This window comes from Lepisma saccharinum, chromosome 3 (assembly GCF_977018435.1).
Source record: "Lepisma saccharinum chromosome 3, izLepSacc3.1, whole genome shotgun sequence".
NCBI classification, from domain to species: domain Eukaryota; kingdom Metazoa; phylum Arthropoda; class Insecta; order Zygentoma; family Lepismatidae; genus Lepisma; species Lepisma saccharinum.
This window is the reverse complement of record NC_139231.1, coordinates 113,713,525-113,730,390: the sequence shown is the minus strand read 5'-3', so window position 1 is coordinate 113,730,390 and position 16,866 is coordinate 113,713,525. Positions and strand designations below refer to the sequence as shown.

Below are 16,866 nucleotides of genomic sequence, written 5' to 3'. Positions count from 1 at the left end.
CTGTATAAAAATCATCTTTAGTATTATCATCTTTATCTTCCGTTGGTGCATGTATGTTTATTAAAATAATTTTACACCACCTACCCTGTAAAACTGCATATGATATCCTATCATTAATAAATTCTATTGTTTTAAGAGCCGAGATAATTCTATTATTTATGAAAAAGCCTGTTCCAAAATTATGATTTTCAGTACCACCATAGAAAAAAGTATAATTTTTAGTTTTACAATTCCCTTCTCCTGGCCACCTAACTTCCTGGACAGCTACTACATCTAATTTATACTTGACTATCTCATTAACTGTACACTGAAATGCCCCAGGCCGGTAAAGGCTCAGAACATTCCAGGTGCCTAATTTAATATTTTTCTTATTCCTAACGTAGATCTTATCCTTAGTCCAGGGACCTCCCAAAGTAGTCCCCACCCGGAGATCCGAACGGGGGACTATTTTACCTCCGGAATATTTTACCTTGGGAACATCCATGGCCTTATATTGCTGATTCTTGACATGGCTTTTTACAGTGCAGAGTTGTCAGTTCTACGCCTAACCCCCAATATGAATGGAGGAACTACTACACAAGACAAACACAAACACATTAGACAGCACAACTACTATACAAGACACACACAAACATTTCACAACTATAACACAATATAAACACAAACACACCACAACTACTACACAAGACAAACACAAACAAATTAGACAGCACAACTACTATGCAAAACAAACCTACTAGACAGCACAACTACTACACAAACATACTAGACAGCACAACTACAACACAAGACACATACATACACACCACCGATACTACACAAGACAAATACAGGGTGGGAAATAACCCCTTGCCAGGGGTCCACAGTAAAAAGCAACAACAATCAAAAAATCACGGAAACACCAAATGCTCCCCACGACAACTGCGGCCACAAAAACAAAATTAAAAAACCAAATAGCATCCGATCTACAGTCATTTTTATAAAACTCTGCATTTTGCTGAAAATCTGCTTCGGCGGCAAGGGGGTTATATGATATTTATCAATTTTATCTTCTTAACCCTTAAATGGAATGTTAGTTGAGGGTGGGGGGGATATTTACTCGAACCTTGGGGATATCTGGGGGATGTTTCTAATGGTATAGATGAGAAACTGGTGGAGCAATGCTTTACGTAAGTTTCCATGTAGGGATTGCTACATTTCATGAAGAGAAAGCTAGAGAAAATAATAATAATGGCGTGTGCTGTGGGTGGGGGAATGGGAAAGAGGAGGGTGGGCGTTGGTTGATGTAACGGATGACGTCACACGGAGGAGAGGTAGGGTGAATCTTTTGTCATTTAACTTACGCACTTTGAGATTGCGTTCTTTCCTTCAAACATTAACCAACTGACATTTATAAGCTGTAAATGGACAATTTCATATGCCCTGTTGTCAGTACTTTTCTTAAATCTTTGAAAACTTTTATCTACTTCTCTTTGGTGACTTTTACGTCTCTTTTCTACCTATCGGGTTCATCGCGACGACGAGGAGATATGATGAACTAGGAATGGTGTATGAGGACGAGACGAGATTCCGTAGTCTTGAGGTGTCTCGGTCCGGTTTCGAGTGGTATATAACGGTCTCGTTCTCGTATCGAGTCCCGAAAAATGAAGCATAAACAACATACAGAGCGTCACTGGACAAACTTTCACAGCGTATAGAGGTCTTAATAACGATTTTTCTTTGTTTGACTACTAGTTTCAAAGCTACAAGACAGCGGAATTTCATCCTGAATGTATAGTGTATACATTATACTCTGTCTCTCGAATCTGTGGGCCAAGGCCATGCACAACGGTAGAGAAGGGGAGCTTTGTTGATTGATTTGGTTTATTTTACTTCGCATTTCTGCCACTTTCGGCCAATCGCGAAAATGAAGATGAGTGATGCTATAGTGAAATTGATGAAGGGACACTCCCCAAGAATATCCATGCCCCATCCGTGATTGGAACCCTGGCTTCGTATCGTGCCGTGCTTATCACTCCGCCACGGAGGCCGGCGGGGAGAAAAGTTGACGGAGCAAAGCAGTGCGCACTGCAGCAAACGGCTGGTAGCTGCACTCACTCGTTCATTGGTAGAGCCCTCTTGACTTATTACTTGCGCGGAGTCTTGCTTTCGTTCGCTTGCTCCAGAGATTTACTATTTTATTTCTAATTTCTCTGTCTCTCTTCTTGTCTAAAGAAAAAACAGTTTTGCGCACAGACTTCAAAGCTATCAAAGTGGCAACGTTCGATCAAAATCTGTGCGCAAAACAGGTCAGTGAGATTTGTGCGCAATCCTGGATCTAAAGTGTGCGCAATTCGGTTGCGGCGAAATAACGAATTCAATCAATCGAGACCACCCGAAGGATTTTTATCCACAGGCGGTCTGTCGGGAAAACATTTGTCATGGTGTCTCTTTCTTTTCCTTTTTTTCTTCCTGTAGCGAAACCGAGATGCTTCCTCTCATCCATTCCTTTGCTGAACGTGGGTCGACGGAAATATCCCTCCAGTAGGGAAATTTCGAGACGAAAAGGGAATTTTTAAAAGGAAAATGGCCATAAAATCATAGAGAAGCTAATCGGGACTGGACCTACAGTTTAAAGTGGCATCCGAACCACTATGTGCCTTCACCGGATATCGAACCCGGGACCGGATGGGATTAGAGAGGGGCAGAAAAACAGATTATTTAGGAAGTTACAAAATTTTATGGAGAAATGAGCTTATAGAGGCAGGGTAACATTTCAAAACACTAATGGCCGAAAGGTTCTCCGGACTTCAACTTTGGTTATGTATGACAAGGGTGTCACACATTCAAACCATTCTCACATAGTCCAGCGTTATGCTTTTTTTTATTTGATTTGATTTAGTTTATTTTACTTCGCGTTTTGTGCCTCTTGGCTAATTTGCGAAGATGGGGATGAGTGATGAAATTGATGAATGGACATTCACAAACAACCAAGCCCGCCCGGGATTCGAACCCGGGACCCTTGGCGTCGCAGCGCGATGTGCTAACCACTCGGCCACAGGGTCGGGCACCAGCGTTATGGAGATAAGATATTGATTGTAAGGAGTGTTTATATACAGGATTGGTCGCGTATATCTGTGTAATAAACGTTGATGAAGAATTTTCAGCACTTGTTAGAAAATACGTGAGTGTCGCTTTCTGAGTATCTGCATAATGGCTCAGAAAAGAGGGGTTTGCTGGTGCCATAAGGGGCAATCCCCCCACCCCCACAGATATGGAAAATTATAGAAATTTATTTTACTGCTGCATAAGGCAAGTAGGCAGAACTTAAAAGGCAACAATATAATACACTAAAAAAATATATTGTTTGATCGGAAACAAGCCTTTAAATAAAGTAAAAAGACTTCCCTGAATTCGTGTTAAATGTGCCATTATTCATGGTGGCATTTGGAGGGATGAAGGAAGGGGAATTCCATCTAGGTTGCTAATTTTTACTCTTTGTGGAAACTATATGTTTGATTTATATAATATCCGGATGCTTCAGAAATAGTGACTGAAATTTCCCCCATTTGGATTTTTTTTAAATACATAAATTATTAACGTTTTCCCTCCTCTGTGGATAAAAATCCTTCGGGTGGTCTCGATTGATTGAATTCGTTATTTCGCCGCAACCGAATTGCGCACACTTTAGATCCAGGATTGCGCACAAATCTCACTGACCTGTTTTGCGCACAGATTTTGATCGAACGTTGCCACTTTGATAGCTTTGAAGTCTGTGCGCAAAACTGTTTTTTCTTTAGACAAGAAGAGAGACAGAGAAATTAGAAATAAAATAGTAAATCTCTTAAGGATTAAATAACAAATATAATTTGACCAGTAAATGTAGCAAGTTAAGATAGGTTAGGTTAGGCAAAACACAGCAAAAACATTTGTAAGTCCACACACACACACACACAAACAAACACAACAGAAGTGAGAACGCTTGAGAATATTTTACATCTGACAACATCGCCTCATTTTTTTGTGCGCAATCCTGTACATTGTGACAGCTTGTCAACGGCTTATCAGATAAAAATGATAAAACCGGAAAAGTGTGCGCAATCCGGCTGTAGCAAGTTATTAGCTCTTCTGCTAATCTTGGCTAATCACGACAAAGAGGATGAGTGATGAAACTGATGAAGGGACACTCACAAAGAACACCCATGTCGGGATTAGAAACCCGGAACCTTGATGTTGTATCGCGCTGCGCTAACCACTCGTCCAGGGAGGTCGGCCTCTGGTTAGTCTTGGATGACATGGTCTAGAAAACTTGTTCGAACAAAGCTTTGGTGAATTCGAAGTGCAATACTTTTGTCACGCTGTAAAACAAATCAGCATACAAACCGCCATGTATGGAAAGTCGAGCATAGTGCACCGACCTCCGTCGCGGAGTTGTTAGCGCAGCGTACTACGACATCATGGGCCCCAGGTTCGAATCCTGGGCTGCGCGTGGGTGTTCTTTGTAAATATTCACTTTCGTCCTCATCGTCGCGACTAGCCAAAAGTGACAGAAAAACGACGCTAAATGACAAAAATAGAATCAAATAATAAAATAAATATAAAGTATAAAAGTAGCCAAATTGACCATAATCATATTCATGCATTTTGTATCGTACAATGCGAGTTTCAGGAACTAAAATAAAACTGTCATCAAGCAGAAGATAGAAGCAAAGACAGAATCGCCTCGTTTAATTGCATAGAAGCGTCGCCACGGAGGAGGATGGGTACTAGAACATAAAGAGCCTACGTGATAAATTTGAAAACAAAAGACAAAGTACTTAGAAAAATTACAACACCGACCGTACAATAATAACATTTTGTTAACTTTGTTTCCCCCACCCCGCCCTTCAAATCGCTGGCAACGCTAATATGAGGGTTGCTGGAAACGTTTCTGAAATCTACCACCAACAGTGGTGCTAGTGTTCCACTATTATAAAAATCGGAAGAATAGACCTTTTTTATGTTTAAATTATCTTTGTTTGTTTAAGCCTATTCGTTTATTTTTCACAGCAGTTTGAAGAAGTAGTTTCATGTGAGAAATGGAAATTTCTCGTGAACGCTTTCGGGCAATGATTTTTTATGATTTCAAATGTAGTTTAACACCGAAACAATGCATCGAGCGACTTTATTTGGCTTTTGGGGATGAAGCACCATCCAATAGGACTGTGTACAATTGGTTTTCCGAATTCCAGCGTGGTCGCACATTTCTCAGTGATGAATTTCGTGAAGGTCGTCCATCCACGTCTGTTGTTGCCAGTAATATTGATGCCGTGCGTGAAATGATTGAAAGAGATCGGCATGTGACATACCGTAAGATTCAGGCATTCTCGAACATTGACATGAAAGCAATACATACGATTTTGCATGGTCATCTGAACGTACGGAAACTTTCAAGCCGTTGGATCTTACACAACTTGACCGAAGCTCAAAAACCGGCTCGTGTAAATTGGTGTAAAGAAATGCTCAAAAATTTCAACCGAGGCAAGTCAAATTTGGTGTACTATATTGTTACAGTGGACGAAACTTGGATCTATTCATACGAGCCCGAAACTAAACAGCAATCCACTGTTTTGGTGTTTCAAAGTGAGCCGAAACCAACAAAAGTTGTTCGTTCGAGGAGTGCAGCCAAGCAAATGATTGCTTGTTTCTTCGGTTATACCGGACATGTGGCAACAATAGCTTTAGAAGATCGAAGGACTGTAAATGCCGAGTGATATACAACATTTTTTTTTGCCAGAGGTCATCAATGAATTGCGTAAAACAAACCCAAATCGTCGCATTATTCATCACCACGACAACACCAGTTCCCACTCAGCACACCAAACTGTTGATTTTTGGTCAGAAAAAATGTCGAATTAATGACTCATTGTCCGTACTCACCTTATTTCTCACCTAAATGACTTTTATTTGGTTTCCACAAATGAAAAATAAGATCCGTGGTTAGCGATTTGTGTCGCCTAAAGCAGCTGTTGACGCATTCCGAACAGCGGTTTCTGAGCTATCAGCTTCAGAGTGGAAAAAATGCTTTCAAAATTGGTTTCAGCGTATGCAAACGTGTATCGATCTTAAGGATGAATACTTTAAAAAACAATAAAGCCATTCCCAAAATTTCACGTGTCTTTTTCATATTGATTGCAGAAACTTTTCCAGCAGCCCTCGTATCTGGAAATAAAATATAACGTGTTTTGTATTTTAAAATTGATCTGTAGCCTATCAGGTTAAGATACATGTTTAAAGTTTGGTGAGAATTTCATTAATATAATTTTTTTTCATTTTTAAAACCTGCATATTGAGGGATTTTTCTAATGAAGCAAGGTTATTTTGTTAAGATTGAGGGAATTTCTGCGAAACAGAACGAACAACACTGCTTCCAAGGTCCGCGTTCGCTAAGCTTCTTTTCTCTAACAATCTTCTCCCTCTGTCTCCTTGCAGTTAAGGGAAAAAACAGAGCACAGAAAGAAAAATAAGATGTTTGAAATGTGCAGCTCGCTCAAAAAAGACGGAAATTGTTCTGGGACATGTTAAAAGCTTGGATGTTTACTGATGTAAACAAAATTTCCGCTATGGGAATGATAAATCAATCAGACATGCAATATCTGTTCAAAGACACAAACTTGTATCAGTGCTTTGACTTCTTTAATTGTCATATTAACTTACATATGATCACTGATTTGATTTATCGAATATATATATTAATTTATTTATTTTGTATTTATTATTTATCTTCTTATAGTAGATTCTATTGTTTTTCACCTTTCCAATTTGCTTTGTTCTTATTTATAAGGTTATTCATATATATTATGCTAATTCATAGTCTTGCACGCCTGGTGCTGCCATCTCTATTCCTCTTTGCCAAACTATTTGCATTACTTGGTCCTATTGGGTACGTAACAACACTAAGCAACAAAACTGAAAAAGTGACGTGTCCAAAGTAGGATGGTGCTGGCCATAATCTCACTTCTGCCCCAACTTTCCCAAAAAGAGAACGTTAAATGCACAGATACACGCCAAACTATGATAACTACTGACTGCTAAAATAAGTCAAAACCTCTTACAGTTAGCCCTCCTTTCGAAATTTCTTGATGTCCATGGAAAACCAAGATTCGTGGTTTAATGGAGAGCAATGGTGCCGAAAAGGATCCACCATGGGTTGGAGAGCCATGACCTAAAAGGGGCTGCTCCAATGGTATATTGTAGCACCTTTTTCTAAACATTGGTAATTTCGTACAAAGATGTCCATTTTTCGAATCAGAGAGATGAAATTCTGAGGAATTTACATGCAGTACAAGTAGGACAGCTTTCATACTTGTTACACAAAATTCGCCACATGTTTGTGTGAATGCAAAGATTAAAATAATATGAAACAGCACTGACAACATGATCTCCAAACACATTTCCTGACTTTTCCAGATTTGTTTCTTTGGTTTGTTGTTTTCAGTTCACTTTATGCACAGAAAGGCAAAATTGGACTGGACCTACAGTTTAAAGTGGCATCCGAACTACTGTGCCTCCACCGGGTATCGAACCCCGGACCACTTGATTACAACATGACAACTTTACCACTACGCCATCGGGGAGGAACGACTTTTCCAGATTTTCCTGTCAATGAGAGTAGTTAAACTGTACTTGTTACTTACGAGAATAAAATGTAATCAAGGTTGTTCAAAATGAAGGATCAAAAATAAACTATAAAAAAGTTATTTAGAATATATCACACTATGCAGCTGGCACACAAAGAAAGTGAAATTTATTTTCATTTCCAAGTCCTGCAATATTGGATTTCACTTCAAATATCCATTTTTTTTTTCTTATTTTCAGTTACCATAAGCATAAGAACACTTTTTATTGCTCACTATTTATGTTTTATTTAAGGGAATCAGATGCTCTCTACGTGAGATATTTAGTTGCAAAACAGCGAATAAAAAGGGAGAGTATTTTGTTTTGATATATTTGTCATAATATTGTTGTTAGTCGATTTAGAAGTAGTGTAATCTCTGCTAATCTTACAAAAAAAAAAAACAAGTATTAATGTACTCATGGTAAATAGAAGACTGAAGTTGGGAGAGGATTTTTAGTTTTTTGTAGCATTAATTAAATTTGAAATTCGTCCTCCAGCCTTCTTGCAGATCCAGGAATTCAAAAGACAAATTCAATCTGAGTTGAAAAGTTTAAACACACAAGTTTTTACTTGGCGAGTTTCTGCAACTAATGATGTGCTTCTTTCTAATGCACCTGTATTGGTTACTTATTTACTGAGTCCGGAAACTCTAGAGGAAATTATAAAATTACATTGTATATTTCTTGTGGAGAATGAAAACGATTGCTCTTCAACTTAAAAGTTTTCACTAGTGAGAGAAATATTTTGGCATTTTTGTTAACTAGCAGTTCTTCAACCTTAATTCTTTATGTTCATTTCCTTTGTGCAGTTATTCCAAGGCTTGGCTGGACATTTGATCAATGCCAGCGAAGTAGTTTTTTCGAAATTTCCAATCCTCTCGAAATGGCTATGACTTATATCTGATTAGAATTATTTCTAGAGCATTTACGTCTAGATATTCGAACTAATTTCTTGGTTATGTAAGCCTATTGAAGTATTGCGAAAATCTAGGTAACAGCAAAAGCAAACCACACAAAGATTCACATGAATGATGTAGAAGGAATTCTAAGGAGATGTAATTTTTCATAATTCGGAATACCATAGTAGTTTTTTGAAAGGAAAGGAAATTTCAGAAACTGCTTTGCTGGTGTCAGATAGAGGTTCAGCTGAATCTAAAGTTTCTTGTTTCTAGATTAGTTAGGAAAGTTTACTTGCATAAATGCTTACGTAAAATTCTAACTTCCATCTGACACCAAGTCGTGTGGATATCCTGTCGTTCAACTCTTTGAGCTCGGAAAATGTCACTGAACTCTTGGCCTTAATGTTACCATAACCAGAAATGGACCAAACCATGGTCATTGGTTTGAAACATAATGTGCCAACACAGGCAATCGTGATTAACTTCAGTAAGTTAGTAAATTTGTTCTTTAAGTATTGACTACAAGGAGTGTTAATATAAAACATTACATAAATGTATTTATTTAATGAAGGCAAATGCGAACCGAATACATTTACGAACAATACAGGAATATAAGATAAAGCACAAATTTAATGTATACAATTGCAAAGCAACAAAGAACTATTTATTCATTACGTAAATTATGCATATCTTGGTAGCAAGGCCAAATTCATAATACTTAATTGAAAATATCTGCAGTGGAGAAGCAAAAAGAAATTTGTGTTTTAAACTAGAACTGCAATTCTTGGCACACACTTGAAAGAAAAAAAAAGTTATTTTCTATGGAAAGTTTTTCAGCATTTGATAAAACTCAGCAAAACGTTTTTGAAAATTGTGTCCATTCTGCAAGGCAAAAATAGATCAGTGAAAGCACGAGCAAAATAAATTTACATGAAAACACAATGAAACACGGTGATTCACTGAATGTGAAGATGGCTTTTACACATTGGCTCTGTATATTTAAGACAGTCACACTCTCAAGAAAGTATAAAATTAGTTATAAAAATGAATATCTAGCATTTTTAAGGATTTGTCAGCTTCACTCATTGCGGAAGGGTGAAGTATGTTAACAAACATAGCAAATTACTGAAAGCGTTCCTGCTATCTCATATTCTTCTTCCTGTTCATCTTTTTCTCCACAGCCATTTCTCCAGAAAGCATCATCATGGTTGTTGATACTCGCAGGTCGGAGTCGGAACTTGAATCTGAGCTGGAATCGGAACTTGAAGATGAACTGCTGGTGGAACTGGAACTTGAGTCTCCCGTACCTGATGACGAGCTTGAGCTGCTTGAGTCACTAGATGAATCAGAGGAGTCTGTGGATGTTGAACTTGAAGAGTCGCAGCTGCTGCTTGAACTAGAGTCCGAGTCACTGTCAGAGTCCTTTGGTCCATTTTTCTTCTTTCTGATCTGATTGTCCTGCCTGAAACAACAACAACAAAAAAAAAAAAAAAATGTCAAACAAACCTGCTTCCCAACACATTATTATAATTAATATAATGCCGGTGCACAGCCTGACATATCTTGTCTGTAGTGTGGTATTTGATAAATTCTCAGTGATCGGAGGAAATACCAGTAACTCTTCTCCTGAAGAATCTGCATATTACATAAATTACATATAACACCACCAGGGCCAAATCTTACAACAAGAAAGGGGAAATGCTGTAACAACTGGGGAATTCCCCTTTAAAATACCCTACTATGATGCCTAGACCAGAATTCTAACCTGGGACCTTCGGTGGTAAGATCGTTAATCTATTGCTTGACGAACCACAGAACTGATTACATCAAGCCTTTCTGCTGAAAAAATAAAGGAGCGGAGATATTCTCCCCCCCAACATTTTCCTGCAAACTTGTAGCTTTTAGGAACGGAGTTATAATATTTTTAATGTGTTTGAAAAGCAGATATGGAAAAAGTATTACTATTTCGCATGTCCACCATTTCTTAAATGTCGGCCATATTTACCGTAGGAAATTTATGGACTCCAATTCAAGAGCTGCTTCCTGAGTTCTTGTATAGGAGGCTACTTCATATCAGAAAGAGCCACATTCCTTTTTCAGCGCACAGTCAATACTCAAATACACTGAGGAGCCAATGAAGTTCCGACATGCCATAACTCTCCTCATAACCAATCAGCCGTATCGTAGAGGACTCCTTTGCTCTTTCGTTTCTTAAGAAAAAGCTTCCGAAAAGGTTTCGGAGCGTTATCACGGTACGAATGTTCCTCTCCAAGCCATGACAAATTGATAAGCTCTCTCACTAGAGAAATGATGCCTCCGACCAAGCAGAAGCGCACGAGATACGAGAGATCAAGGTGAAGGGGGTGGGAAACCCGCTCCTCTAACGACTTTCCGAAATCCATTTCCTGAATCGTCTTCCTCCAGCTCTCAGAAAGGTTCAATATGTCTAATCCATTAGCAAACGGAGGGAGGGAAAAAGTAGCGAGTGAGATTCCGTGTCTCGTGAGAACCGAGGCATAATCGCAGTTCCATTACATAAATAAAATTTCAGGAAATGCATCCGCGGCCTGCCTTGAGGCGTCAATTTGCATTTGGTTCCTACGTCGAAGACGGTTAAAGGAGTTTCACGATGTAGCAGTATAGGAAAAAGGAGTGGTATCAAATCGAGGCTTGGCAGTCTCCGTCCCGATTTAAAAACATAGTTTTCAGGGTCTCCCCGATGACTTAGGGCTAACTCTGTCGCCTTGCAATCAAGGGGTCTTGGGTTCGTTTCCTGGTAAAGGCACACTGCACAGAGATTTCGAAGCCCACTTTAAACTCCGATTAGACTGAGGGTGAACTGAACTTAAAACTTTGAAAATGTAGTTCTTGTTTCGAAATATATGAGCAAAAATGCTCACAACGGAATAAAGCTTTCCTCTTTGACGCCTCGTTTCGATGCTACGAAATCTCGAAAAATGGAAATTCTTATCCTGAATATGTATACAACCACGCAGAACAGGCTCACAGTTGCTACTAATGAACAGACTTGCAGTTACTGTAACCAAATGTACGTAACTTGATTATAAACAATCGAGTGAATATTCGGTTGGTATGTCTTCGAGATGTGGGATAGTATAGTAAATTTGGTTCAGGTAACATTTTCAAACATGCCGAACTCTCGAACGAGACAAGAGTTTCGGATATGGAGTCTCAGTCTCGTATCGGCAAACAACCCTAATCAAAGCGGACAGTCTTTTGCCATTGTATCGAGAACCAGGATAAAATGTCCAATTGAGACGACCGCGACATACTCGAAACGAAATATCAGTATTCTAGACTTAACGTGATGCTGGATATTTGGCCTGTATCAGCAAGAACTATTGGAAAACTTCTCTTATTTCGAAAAATCGCTACGATATTGCAAATTCTGAAAAATTACATCGTTTGTGAATTACTTCCAGATAATTCAAGCGAATCTTTGTGTTGCCTTGCTTGTTGACTACATATCTAGGATAAAAATCAGGCTGCCGGTGCCACCTAAGTATTACAGATATGTATCTAGACAAGAGCGAAAGCAAACCACATGGAGATTCACTTTAATGTTCATGTAATTTTACAGAATTTGCAATATCGTGGCGGTTTTTCAAAAACCATGATATACAGGGTGGCGCATATTGTATCTGCCAATATAAGTTGGCAACCTTGTCCGAACGCAGGTGCGCATGCGCAGAAGTACCCCATGGTTAGGCAGCTGGAAGTCTGCCAATCAGTCTATCATGGAGTGTTCACCTGTTTAGACACGAATCGTGGCAGTGGACCCGTTCAGGTGAACGGGTTCCATTCAAAAGACGCAGCAGGTACTGGGGCGACGGTCCAGTTAGTCTCTCCAACAACCCGTGCCAGAGTGTCACAACATGATACAATGGATCAGACAATAGAAAGTCATTGGCAGCGTGTAGAAACAAAAGTTTCCATGTCAGAGAAGGCGTATTCTCTGGCATCATGATGCTTCTCAGTGCAGCACCTTCTACGTCTCTTGAATGGAACCTGTTGGAATGAACACCTCCACTGTCACAGTTCCTGTCTGAACCAGTCAATGCTCCATGACAGACTAATTGCCAGGCTTGCATCTGCCTAAGCATGGGAGACTTATACGCATGCGCGCGCATCTGCGTTCCCACAGAGTTGCCAACTCATATTGGTAGATACAATATGCGCCACCCTGTAGGTCAAAGATAAAAATAAACTCCATTATTTCATTAATGAGCTTTTACAAGAACTATGGGTTCGAGTAACCGAGCACGTTTCATTGTTTGATTCTTGATTCAACAATCATTCATCTTCATGGCCGTGCGTGACTAACCTACAACCAGTAGTACAAAGACTTGAAAAAAGAAAGGACATATAACCAGACTTTTCGAATTCTATTATTTTTGTAATGCCGATGTAAATTTACTTTAGAAGTTCCAAAGGGTAAATTTATCGAACCCGGGTCTCTCGCATGGCAGTCAAACGCCTGACGGTTCAATAGTAATTACAAATTTGCTGGCTTCCGTAGCGGAATGGTCCGCGTAACGCCAGAGGTTCCAGGCTCGAACCCTAGTAAAGGCACGGATGTATCATTGTATGTGTCCCATCATTCAATTCATCTTTCTTCCTCATCGTCGCGCTTAAACCAGGAGCTAGCGGTGCAAAATAACGGAAATAAATAAAAATACTGCTCTGGTTAATTCTTCCCTAAAGCTATTACACAAAATAACCAAACTCAGGCGGACCTGAAATTCCAAGAAAAAGAATCCTGTAAGAAAAATGAAAAAGTAGCTACACGAATAAGGCCCTTACACGAACACTGCTTCTGCTAAACCAACATGCTTGAAATCATATCAGTGAGACAAAAGTATATCTACCCAGCACGAGAACGCCTATTCTACGACGACGAGCTGTCAACTTATTTCCTGGGCATTGTTAACTTTAGAGTTAGGTTCGGCCCAGGAGGAAATATTCTCCAATTAATTAACTAGAAAAAGATGGATCTTCTTCCTCTTACTCTCTCTCTCTCTCTCTGAGTTAACTTGAAAATCAAACAGAATCTCATCCTCCTACGTTCGCTGACGGCAAATCGGATTACGCTTCGTCGCATAACGCGTGCAGTACTCTAGCTAATGAAGCCAAACAGCCCACGGCGACTAAGTTGGCGAAAGCCTCTTTACAGCGTAGCCAACTCCTCATCCCAGTGAAAGAAAGTAAACGAACCGAGATGAAAACTCTCTCAAATACCCGGCAGATTGTTTATATCAGACATTTCAGCGTCACCGCTGGTCGAGGATATGGTTGCGTTCAACAAAAATGCCATCATGTGTTGCCTAGCTTTACCCACTGCTATCACGAATAAGTAAACAGCCGAGGGATTTACTGCGATGGTTGATTAAGTAAACACGCACGAACTTCACATTGAAATGGCCATCCCGTGGGATGTTGAATCGGCGATGTGGAAGCGGCAGTATGAAAAGAATACGTACCGCATGTGAATAAATGTAAACGATAGTGTTGTAGTAGTTTTCTGAGGGTGAAAAGAAAGATTTCACAACTTCCATGAAGAAGGTTCTGGTAGAAGCTATTTCATTTAAAAGAACAAGTTGTAAACATTTCCAGCTTTTCCTTTTTACAATATACGAGGAGCGTTCATTTTTCAGAACAACGGATCATATTTAGACTTTCTGAAAAGACTCATTTCTCGATGTAATCCCCCTCTACACTAATGCACTTATCCCACCGTTTCACTAGTGCTTGGATAGCAGCAGCGTAGAAATATTTCTCAGTATGTCGGAGCCATGATCGCACTGCTTGCTTGATCTTTTTGTCACTGCTAAAATGCTGGCCTCTCTTAACTCCTCTAAGGGTCCAAACTGGTGAAAATTGCTTGGACTATATTGAGCGTGTGGCAGTAAATTCCAGCCGAGTTCCTCTAGCGTGTAAATTGTGTGGTGGGTAGTACGGGAGCGTGCACTGTCATGCAGAAACAGAACGCCCTTAGTGATTGAAACCAAGCTGCTTTTTCTTGCTGCTTGCTCTTTCTGAGCAAATATTTGAGTACATAACAGTAGTAATCACTGGTTATGGTTACACCACTGGTCGGCATAATTATCCATTGATTTTCAAAGATCAAGCGTTCAACTCGCATGGGAACGACTGCAGTCGTCCAGCATCGTCTTGCACTGATGCAGAGCCATCTTTAAACAGTTTGCATCGTTCTACTGCGAACAAGAGCCCCATCGCCGTACCGTACTCTCTGAATTTCACTCGATTTTACGCTTTCATCCACAAGAAATTTCTTCACAACAATCTGTTCCATGTTTCAACTAAGAGACTTGTCCGCCATATTGTTTAACAAGTGACTCACGTTGCGCGCGACGTTAGCACTCCATGTGGTAATAGTAGACACTTGTTTCTTATACGTCCTTTACAAACGTACTTTATTTCAGGAAGATTTATGTACCTAATCGGATTATATGTTTTTAAAATGCCCACTCCTTTCTGTAACTCTTTAGCGCCTTCATAATGTTGTAGGCCGCAAAGTATTGTCTTATTTCTAACGTTACTAAATGTAAATGTACATGTACTCTGTCATTTCTTGAATAAACAATATTAAACACTCACAAAGGCATAGCTATGATTATTAAACCAAATTTTAACAGGTTAAGGTCGGGCGAGTGCGTTAAGTGGTAGCCTTCTAATCTCTCATCCGAAGTTTCCAGGTTCAAATCTCAGCGTCGGCATGGGTGTTACCTGGAGTGTCCCTTCTACACATCATCATCGCTCATCCTCATCAGCCAGAAGTGGCAGAAAAGCGACGCTAAATAATAAAAAAATACAAATTAACAGGTTAAGGCAATTGTTAATTTTTTTGCCCAAAGTAGCTCTGCTCGCCGAGTACGGTTTACCCCTCGATGATGAGACAAACACTTGGCACTGGATAAAATGACGACGATGTGTTGAAGAAAGCCGCACATTTTGGCAACGCAGAGGATTTCATGGTAAACAGCTGATTGCATCATCCTCCGCTCGCTTACGGTTGAAAATTCGACGACAGTGTCGGAGGGTTTTTCTCTTGGTCGAGTTGTACAGTCTGACACGTCACATTTTTGCTGGTTCCTATTTTTGTTATTTTACGTTGCTTTCTGCCACATTTGGTTGCTCACGGCGACATGGGTGAATAATGATCATGAAATTTATGAAGAAACTCACAAGGCTATACCTACATGGAGAGATAATTTACAATCTTAACGACCACGATTCAGTATGGGTACCGAAATTTTATAAGCATGCTTAAAAGACGTTACACCGCCAACAACCCTTTATTGTTCATCAAGAAGACCCCAATTTAAAGAAGAAGAAGTAATATTTATGAAGCCCAATCAGCAATCGGTGCGGGCGTACCAAGAATAGTCTTTCAGTTGCTGAAAAATTCAAGAAGCTCCCCGAGCGAAGCAATAAAGCAACGCCACTGCAGGAGCAGCAGCTCGATGCGAAACGGGGGCATTTATCCCCTTAAGTTAAAAGCCTCTTCGCTGGAAATTTACGTTCCCCGCGGGAACAAAAGTACGTCAATTCCAGCTTAATTGTTGAAGAAAAGAGACCACTTGAATCCTTCCGGATGCCCTTAATTACCCATTAACGGGAGTTTTTCCCGCCAGCAGCCTCCTTTCACGTATGATGAAATTCTCCAAAGACTACGGCACTCGAGGGGGTACCGACGAAGAGATCTTGTTACAGAATGCCTTTATGGGGGTTGTATGAGCCAGCCATCCTCTTAGATGGCGGAATGGATATGCGTTCTACACTGGCCCCTTCCCTGCAATGTAGCTACTGCTGCTGTGCGACGCGGATGCATATTTACAAAACCACACGGGAATGGCAACTGTGGGCGTGACTTATGGCAACAGCCATTAGTAGCTCGTTTCTTAAATGACGCAATGGATGGTCATTCAGCTGATTCCTTGATTCATGTATTGTACCAAGATAACTGGAAGAGAAAGTTGGTTAAAGTGTCTCATAATCAGTTAGGGGTGACCTTCGGTGAAGGCACAACAGCCCACCTCACTTCCACATCAGTGGCGAAGATACAGTACAAGCAATGCAAGCAGTGCTTGCACTATTAAAATATTATTTAATGTACTTAATTTCTATCGCACTCGATTTCGCGAAATGTTACGGCCGCAAACTCTCTCAGCAGCCCGTAGGCAAGGTTCAGCCCTGGCACTGACGATGCATGAAATACTATCTCAATCGAAGGCAAAACATGATCAAACCTCGATGTTTTTCTACTTCATTACAGGGACGGCTTGCCCCC

At 40.0% G+C, this 16,866-nt stretch overlaps 1 protein-coding gene across 1 annotated transcript in view; it reads right to left on the bottom strand.

Annotated features, from left to right (window-relative positions):
• Window positions 1-9,393: 9,393 nt before the first annotated feature.
• The window catches only part of LOC145985325 (uncharacterized), a 31,753-nt gene continuing 24,280 nt past the window's right edge, over window positions 9,394-16,866 (bottom strand). Inside the window, exon 3 of the mRNA XM_083119212.1 lies at window positions 9,394-9,996. Within this exon, the coding sequence (XP_082975338.1) occupies window positions 9,675-9,996 (322 nt within the window). The 3' untranslated portion in view covers window positions 9,394-9,674. The remainder of the gene's footprint in view (window positions 9,997-16,866) is intronic.